General features: G+C 39.8%; 1 protein-coding gene across 1 annotated transcript; it reads right to left on the minus strand.

The window, feature by feature from the left end:
* Positions 1–256: 256 nt before the first annotated feature.
* LOC146253527 (microfibril-associated glycoprotein 4-like) lies at positions 257–1,957 on the minus strand. The gene has a single exon (XM_084677885.1). The coding sequence runs from the start codon at positions 1,310–1,312 to the stop codon at positions 602–604; it is 711 nt and encodes a 236-aa protein (XP_084534011.1). The 5' UTR covers positions 1,313–1,957; the 3' UTR covers positions 257–601.
* Between the last annotated feature and the right edge of the window lie 7,493 nt (positions 1,958–9,450).

Raw genomic sequence — 9,450 nt, forward strand, 5'->3', positions numbered from 1 at the left:
ACATGGGTATGTTGTCTTCTAAGGTGGAGTGTTATCAGTTTCAAGAATCCCCTGATGACTGCCCCCATTGCTCTACAATGTATGAGATGGAACTCTTTGGAGAGGAAACACTTCCATCAACTGACCTGCTGAAACTAAAGTGTCAGATTAAGATGTCCAGTGAGGTAGACATCATACAGGACATATATCACTCTCTTCACTTCTCTGGGAAATTATTGTCATTATTGATGACTGAGAAACAACATAAACACGTGACTTGCTAAAATCTTTTTATTTGAAGAGAAAATGTTTTGAAAATAATCAAGATAGAATACTGCATATCAGTCAGACCGATATACGTTGTCCCCCACACCCACGATTCTTATCAAATCCAGTTGATTATAGGTTTTCACATTATGACAACAACAAGAAACTGATAAGAGAAACGAGAAACACCTCAATATGCCACAGATTCGAGTAAATATCAGGTATGCATGATAACCACATACAGTTAAAGTAGTCAATGTCTTGTTAACCTCTCTCTTGGCTTCATTCAGTTAGAAGTAAATAGACAAGAGCCTCTGCTACACAGGTGGGAAAAACCCCACTGAACATCTCCAGTCTAAGACACTGGTCGGATCTTCATGGAGATAGCCTTCAAGGAGTATTTATAACCCTTCCAGCTATACCAGTTAACGCTGGTTGCAAAATGAATCGTCTTACCCCACAGATATTCCCCATTAGGGTTAGCTTTATGGCAGTTATTGTACCAAAATGCACCGTAATAGGAAACAGCACAGTTACTAGACGATGCATCTTGGTCTCTGTCAAATGTAGAGAATTTGACACCGTTGTGGTGGGAGAGCGAGTCTCCCGCTCCTCCGTTCTTGAAACCGGTGACAGTCAGCTTGTAGCCATTAGACTCTGGGCCCACAGAGAATGAGGAGTAAAACGCAAACACCTTGCTTCCTGTAAAGTCTTCCATGTCCACTCTCAGCTCATGCTTTCTCAAGTTGGTGAGGTAGTGCAGGTTGTCCAGTCCCAACCAGTACTCTCCGTTGGCACTTCCAAAGCCAGCTTTGTACTGACTCCAACCTCTGTAGAAGTTGGTGCTGCCGTCCATTCTTCTCTGAAAGACGGTCCACCTGCCTTTGTCAGTGGCCATGTCACAGTAGACCTGCGCTGGCTTGATTGAGGGGTAGATGGTGTACACGCCGCTGGCCTTTGAGACGGTTTTGGAGACATCAGCGCAGTCCCTGAGCAGTTTGAGGTCACACCTGGGAGCTGTATCAGCAACCACTGCCAGCAGCAGGATGAAGAGCAGACTTGCCATTTTGGTATCAAGTCAAAATGTTTTAGCTTCTAGATCAAAGCAGAGATGCCCTAGATGCCCTGTGAGTTTTGGTAAGCCTTTTGGCATCCTTTTATAGCATCTAGCAGAAAATGTTGAAGGAGACTCAACCAATTGCATGTCGACCAAATGTGACCGGACCAGTTTAATAACTAAAGACTGGTTTGGTCAGTAAAACTTTTATGTCAAATGGGGTACAAATGTGCAACATTTAAGATGTTTCCGTGTGAAACTTTCAGTCCTGGTTTTTCATCCATCTGTCTGCTTACAATCAGAATCAGAAAGGGTTTTAATTGCCATCAAAGAATTTACTTTGGCAGGAGGGTGCATACATTCAACATATAGGAGAACATCTTAAATAAGTTGTGTAAGTTTAAACAAATCTAACTATACAAAAGGTGCAAAGTCTAATGAACTAATACTAAGGCGACACCCAGGTGAAAAAAATTATCCTTAAGAGTATTTCAAGCATATTCACATTTTCAATAGTACATTTTAAATATACTAAGAAAAAGTGTACTATCTGTGAATATATAAAAAGTATACTACCATCATGCTTTTACCAATTTTAACGTTAATACGTTGAACACACTTTACTACTGTACTAAGTGTAAGTGTACTTTTAGTAAATATATTATAAAAATATATACTTTAAGTAAACCGTATATGTAATTTCTAAAGTGTACAACTGGAACTTTGTGTTTAAACATATTATTTGTATATTTTAAAATGCATGCTAAAAATTATCTTTGTAACAATGCACTTAAACCTTAGGCTTCTTTAAAAATAAACATTTTAATATGCTGAAATGTTAGGATATTTTAAGTAACTTTCGAAGTCCCTTCATCAATTCAGCCTTCAGTGTACTGGTATACATTTGCTGTACTGTAGTGTGTAGTAGAGTAAAGTACCTCTTTTTGTGTTTTTTTTTTTTACTAATTATTTGGAAAGGGTTAAACCACCCTTCTGCCAACGATAGCACCAGACCACATACTTTGGATTTTCATATTCAGACTGTAAATATATATATATATATAAGTACTTTGAGGACATTAGAGGCTGCTCTGCTGTCCATAGCCATACGCTTCTGTTTTCTTCAACTGCATTGTTGCTGTGAAGATAAATGTGTGCAATAAAAAAAGAAATGAGAAATAATGTGTCTGTGTCAATACTTATTCTGGAGTAAAACAAATTGAGACGGTTTTGCATGGGCCTTTCCATGATTTACATGTATTCATTTAGGGCCGTGGCCCCCCCTGGCCAGAGAATGGCCACCCCGCCGGCCCCCCTAACCTCACTGTAATTTTTTTATTTTATACAAAAAACCCTCCTGAACAGAAAAGGCTAAAAACTTTTTATCAAGTCGTCTTATATTGTCATTTGTCACTTTTGTCACGCTACAACATAGCCTTGTATATTAGTAGACACAGCTACTTTAGTCTTCCAAGATGGTGTCCCCACCATCATTTGTCATTTAGTACACTTTAAAGTACACTTGTAGTGTATTTCAAGGTTTACTTAGAATACTGTAAAGTAGCCTGTGTAGTGCACTTTCAGTTCATCAAGTATACTTCCTAAAGTACTTCAAAGTATACTTTGGAATACTTTAAAGTAACCTGTGTAGTGCACTTTCAGTTCATGAAGTATACTTCCCAAAGAACCTCAAAGTATACTTTCCCATACTTTCAAGTGCACTTTCATTTAATGTAAGTACGTCAACAAGTAAACTTCTGAATGTAATTCTACTATTACTGTATTAAAATGTTTAGGGGCCCCTCAAACACCTCAGATCTTAAGTCACTTGGCGAGACGGGGCCCTCACAACATTTTACTGCAGATTTTTAGCTCTTCACTGTGTGAGCATCAACAGTTTAAGAATCCTTATCAAATGTAACAGTCATTTAACTCATGGTTACAATGGTAAACCAACACAACAATGACAAATATAACTGCAAGCAGTAATGGCGGATTCCTCCAAACACTGCGAACCATTGAAAAATGTTTATTTTTGACAAATTGTAACTGTATAGAAAAATGTATGCTGCAGAATTACCAATGGCATACCAAATCTGAAATGCAATACCATCAAGATCCACAAGGGCCTTTATTTCAAGCCAGTAAGTGAAGGAAGGGGGCTTGGTGAGCTTATCCATTCCAGAAAGCCTTGTATCTTTATGCATTAAGGCGTGGCCTGTAGCGCCACCTATGGGTAATGGTGGACCATTTGTGGTGTGGTAGTTACTCTTGGCCTATACTATTAATGTTTCAGGATTTTAAAAACTTTTTACCATTGCATATAAAATCGGAAATGCAATACCAACAGGATCCACATGGGCTTTGGGTAAAGTGTGGTAGTTACTCTTGGCCTGTACTGTCAATGTGTCAGGATTTGGAGACCTTTTTACTATTGCATACAAAGTAGGAAATGCAATGACACCAAGGTCCTCAAGGGCCTATGCTGATATTCAAGGAATGAGTGGGGGCTTGGTCAGCCCACACAGTCCTGATATGTTGCGTGTGTGTCTTGCCAAGCCCGCGCGTGTCAAGGGAAGAATGAGTGTGTGAGAATTTGGAGCATGCGCGGGGAGGAGCAGGGGACACATTTCATTGTAAATTTCCCTAGAAATTAGCCAAGCATGCATGTTTCAAAGATTCACCAAAAATCGACCTTTCATCTTAGAGTCAACTTTTTCTCAGATTTGTGTACTAAACATTCTCAAGAGTCTTCATATGAACTTGTTTGACTGGCTTACGTGTAAAGCATTGCGAACCATTGAAAAATGTATATTCTTGACAAATTGTAACTGTATAGAAAAATCAATGCTGCAGAATTTCCAATGGGATACCAAATCTGAAATGCAATAACATCAAGATCCACAAGGGCCTTTATTTCAAGCCAAGAAGTGAAGCGCTTTAATCTTCACAAGAAGTGAAGTGCTTTGTGCTTTAGGGCGTGGCCTGTAGCGACACCTATTGGTAATGGTGGGCCATTTGTGGTGTGGTAGTTACTCTTGGCCTATACTATCAATGTTTCAGGATGTTTTTAACTTTTTACCATTGCATACAAAATCGGAAATGCAATACCAACAAGATCCACATGGGCTTTTGTTAAAGTGTTGTTGTTACTCTTGGCCTTTACTATCAATGTTTCAGGATTTGGAGAACTTTTTACCATGGCAAACAAAATCTGAAATGCAATACCATCAAGATCCACATGGCCTTTGCAAAAGACCAAGGAACACTCTCCTGAAATGTTGCGTGTGCGTCTTGCCAAGCCCGCGCGTGTGTCAAGGGAAGACCTATGGGTAATAGTGGGCCATTTGTGGTGTGGTAGTTACTCTTGGTCTATACTATCAATGTTTCAGGATTTTTATAACTTTTTACCATTGTATACAAAATCGGAAAAGCAATACCAACAAGATCCACATGGGCTTTTTGTTAAAGTGTTTCTTTGCCTATACTATCTATGTTTCAGGATTTTGAGACCTTTTTACCATTGCATACAAAATCGGAAATGCAATACCATCAAGAGCCACATGGGCCTTTTTTTCAAGCCAATAAGTGAAGGGAGGGGGCTTGGTGAGCCTATCCATTCCAGAAAGCCTTGTATATTTGTGCTTTTTGGCGTGGCCTGTAGCGCCACCTATGGGTAATGGTGGGCCATTTGTGGTGTGGTAGTTACTCTTGGTCTATACTATCAATGTTTCAGGATTTTTATAACTTTTTACCATTGCATACAAAATCGGAAATGCAATACCAACAAGATCCACATGGGCTTTTGTTAAAGTGTTTCTCGGCCTACACTATCAATGTTTCAGGATTTGAGACCTTTTTACCATTGCATACAAAATCGGAAATGCAATACCATCAAGAGCCACATGGGCCTTTGCTAAAGACCAAGGAATGAGTGGGGGCTTGGTCAGCCCACACTCTCCTGAAATGTTGCGTGTGCGTCTTGGCCGCGCGTGTGTCAAGGGAAGGCTGAGTGTGTGTGAGATCTTGGAGCACGCGCGGGGAGGAGCAAGGGAGACATTCATTGGAAATTTGCCTAGAAATTAGCCAAGCAAGCATGTTTCAAATATTCACCAAAAATCGACCTTTCATCTTACAGTCAACTTTTTCACAGATTTGTGTTATGAACATTCTCAAGAGTTTTCATATGAACTTGTGATTGAATCAGAGTATCAGTTTTTGAATGGCTGATGTGTAAAGCATAATTTTAGCGTTAGCGATAAGTTCAATTTGCTTTATATCAATCATTTTTTGAGATATGAATTTGCCTTTGCACATGGTAACATGTTGTAGTGTCTTCCTCCGATCTACCAAGTTTAGTGTTGATATCTCAAAGATTTGCTGAGACATGACTTCACATCCTGTTTTGCGGCTTTTCTGATGAATTTGATTGGCTGTACCGGACAGACGGTTATGAGGATCAAAATTCCTTTGATAACTTTTGTGAGGCTTGGTCTGAAGATCATCTCTGGTGATTTTGAAGAAGATATGACAAAAATTGTAGGAGGAGTAGGCTTTCAAAGGTTTTTGATAAAACCGGAAATGGCGGGAAATCTATATAACCGGAAATTAACGCCATGGTGTGCGTTGAACTCGGCTTGATCCAGGGAATCCAATGGTACCTCATTTTTGAAAATGAGTCATACGGTTCAAAAGTTGCGTGTGTAAACACAAGTCCAACTTTGACCCATTGGTGGCGCTAGAGTGGTCTAATGGGAGACATGAAACTTGGTGTAGGTATAGAAGAAACTGTCCTTAATGAGTGTGCCAAATTTCACAAAAAGTTGTCGATGGGGTCTAGGGGCTGCCATTGACTCCCATGGTACAAGAATTACAAATAATAAAACCACCAATAACAATAGGTTTCCTCCTTACGGAGGAATCCTAAATATAACTGCAAGCAGTAATGGCGGATTCCTCCAAACACTGCAAACCATTGAACAATGTTTATTCTTGACAAATTGTAACTGTATAGAAGAATGTATGCTGCAGAATTACCAATGGCATACCAAATCTGAAATGCAATACCATCAAGATCCACAAGGGCCTTTATTTCAAGCCAGTAAGTGAAGGAAGGGGGCTTGGTGAGCTTATCCATTCCAGAAAGCCTTGTATCTTTATGCATTAAGGCGTGGCCTGTAGCGCCACCTATGGGTAATGGTGGGCCATTTGTGGTGTGGTAGTTACTCTTGGCCTATACTATTAATGTTTCAGGATTTTAAAAACTTTTTACCACTGCATATAAAATCGAAAATGCAATACCAACAGGATCCACATGGGCTTTGGGTAAAGTGTGGTAGTTACTCTTGGCCTGTACTGTCAATGTGTCAGGATTTGGAGACCTTTTTACTATTGCATACAAAGTAGGAAATGCAATGACACCAAGGTCCTCAAGGGCCTATGCTGATATTCAAGGAATGAGTTGGGGCTTGGTCAGCCCACACAGTCCTGATATGTTGCGTGTATGTCTTGCCGCGCGTGTCAAGGGAAGAATGAGTGTGTGAGAATTTGGAGCATGCGCGGGGAGGAGCAGGGGACACATTTCATTGTAAATTTCCCTAGAAATTAGCCAAGCATGCATGTTTCAAAGATTCACCAAAAATCGACCTTTCATCTTAGAGTCAACTTTTTCTCAGATTTGTGTACTAAACATTCTCAAGAGTCTTCATATGAACTTGTTTGACTGGCTTACATGTAAAGCATTGCGAACCATTGAAAAATGTATATTCTTGACAAATTGTAACTGTATAGAAAAATCAATGCTGCAGAATTTCCAATGGGATACCAAATCTGAAATGCAATAACATCAAGATCCACAAGGGCCTTTATTTCAAGCCAAGAAGTGAAGTGCTTTAATCTTCACAAGAAGTGAAGTGCTTTGTGCTTTAAGGCGTGGCCTGTAGCGACACCTATTGGTAATGGTGGGCCATTTGTGGTGTGGTAGTTACTCTTGGCCTATACTATCAATGTTTCAGGATGTTTTTAACTTTTTACCATTGCATACAAAATCGGAAAAATATACCAACAATATCCACATGGGCTTTTGTTAAAGTGTTGTTGTTACTGTTGGCCTTTACTATCAATGTTTCAGGATTTGGAGAACTTTTTACCATGGCAAACAAAATCTGAAATGCAATACCATCAAGATCCACAAGGCCTTTGCAAAAGACCAAGGAATGAGTGGGGGCTTGGTAAGCCCACACTCTCCTGAAATGTTGCGTGTGCGTCTTGCCAAGCCCGCGCGTGTGTCAAGGGAAGACCTATGGGTAATAGTGGGCCATTTGTGGTGTGGTAGTTACTCTTGGTCTATACTATCAATGTTTCAGGATTTTTATAACTTTTTACCATTGTATACAAAATCGGAAAAGCAATACCAACAAGATCCACATGGGCTTTTTGTTAAACTGTTTCTTTGCCTATACTATCTATGTTTCAGGATTTTGAGACCTTTTTACCATTGCATACAAAATCGGAAATGCAATACCATCAAGATCCACATGGGCCTTTTTTCAAGCCAATACGTGAAGGGAGGGGGCTTGGTGAACCTATCCATTCCAGAAAGCCTTGTATCTTTGTGCTTTTGGGCGTGGCCTATAGCGCCACCTATGGGTAATGGTGGGCCATTTGAGGTGTGGTATTTACTCTTGGTCTATACTATCAATGTTTCAGGATTTGAGACCTTTTTACCATTGCATACAAAATCGGAAATGCAATACCATCAAGAGCCACATGGGCCTTTGCTAAAGACCAAGGAATGAGTGGGGGCTTGGTCAGCCCACACTCTCCTGAAATGTTGCGTGTGCGTCTTGGCCGCGCGTGTGTCAAGGGAAGGCTGAGTGTTTGTGAGATTTTGGAGCACGCGCGGGGAGGAGCAGGGGAGACATTCATTGGAAATTTGCCTAGAAATTAGCCAAGCAAGCATGTTTCAAATATTCACCAAAAATCGACCTTTCATCTTACAGTCAACTTTTTCACAGATTTGTGTTATGAACATTCTCAAGAGTCTTCATATGAACTTGTGATTGAATCAGAGTATCAGTTTTTGACTGGCTGATGTGCAAAGCATTATTTTAGCGTTAGCGATAAGTTCAATTTGATTTATATCAATCATTTTTAGAGATATGAATTTGCCTTTGCACATGGTAATATGTTGTAGTGTCTTCCTCCGATCTACCAAGTTTAGTGTTGATATCTCAAAGATTTGCTGAGACATGACTTCACATCCTGTTTGGCGGCTTTTCTGATGAATTTGATTGGCTGTACCGGACAGACGGTTATGAGGATCAAAATTCCTTTGATAACTTTTGTGAGGCTTGGTTTGAAGATCATCTCTGGTGATTTTGAAGAATATATGACAAAAATTGTAGGAGGAGTAGGCTTTCAAAGGTTTTTGATAAAACCGGAAATGGCGGGAAATCTATATAACCGGAAATTAACGCCATGGTGTGCGTTGAACTCGGCTTGATCCAGGGAATCCAATGGTACCTCATTTTTGAAAATTAGTCATACGGTTCAAAAGTTGCGTGTGTAAACACAAGTCCAACTTTGACCCATTGGTGGCGCTAGAGTGGTCTAATGGGAGACATGAAACTTGGTGTAGGTATAGAAGAAACTGTCCTTAATGAGTGTGCCAAATTTCACAAAAAGTTGTCGATGGGGTCTAGGGGCTGCCATTGACTCCCATGGTACAAGAATTACAAATAATAAAACCACCAATAACAATAGGTTTCCTCCTTACGGAGGAATCCTAATTACCATGCAACAAAACACTACATTCTAAGCAGACACATTTAAAAAACGATATTCATGAAGTTACATTTGTATTTCGAATAAACTGCAAACTTATCAGCAAATGTTAACACTATTTACTGCCTTGCATCATGGAAATTGACTAGCCAATGAGCCACACTATCTTCATTAGGATTCCTCCGTAAGGAGGAAACCTATTGTTATTGGTGGTTTTATTATTAGGATTCCTCCGTAAGGAGGAAACCTATTGTTATTGGTGGTTTTATTATTAGGATTCCTCCGTAAGGAGGAAACCTATTGTTATTGGTGGTTTTATTATTAGGATTCCTCCGTAAGGAGGAAACCTATTGTTATTGGTG

This window comes from Hypomesus nipponensis, chromosome 17, assembly GCF_054491055.1.
Source record: "Hypomesus nipponensis isolate SF chromosome 17, ASM5449105v1, whole genome shotgun sequence".
Taxonomy (NCBI): domain Eukaryota; kingdom Metazoa; phylum Chordata; class Actinopteri; order Osmeriformes; family Osmeridae; genus Hypomesus; species Hypomesus nipponensis.

Bases quoted from the DNA above. Each gene is read 5' to 3' on its own strand.
- LOC146253527 (XM_084677885.1), bottom strand. From the start codon at position 1,312: ATGGCAAGTCTGCTCTTCATCCTGCTGCTGGCAGTGGTTGCTGATACA.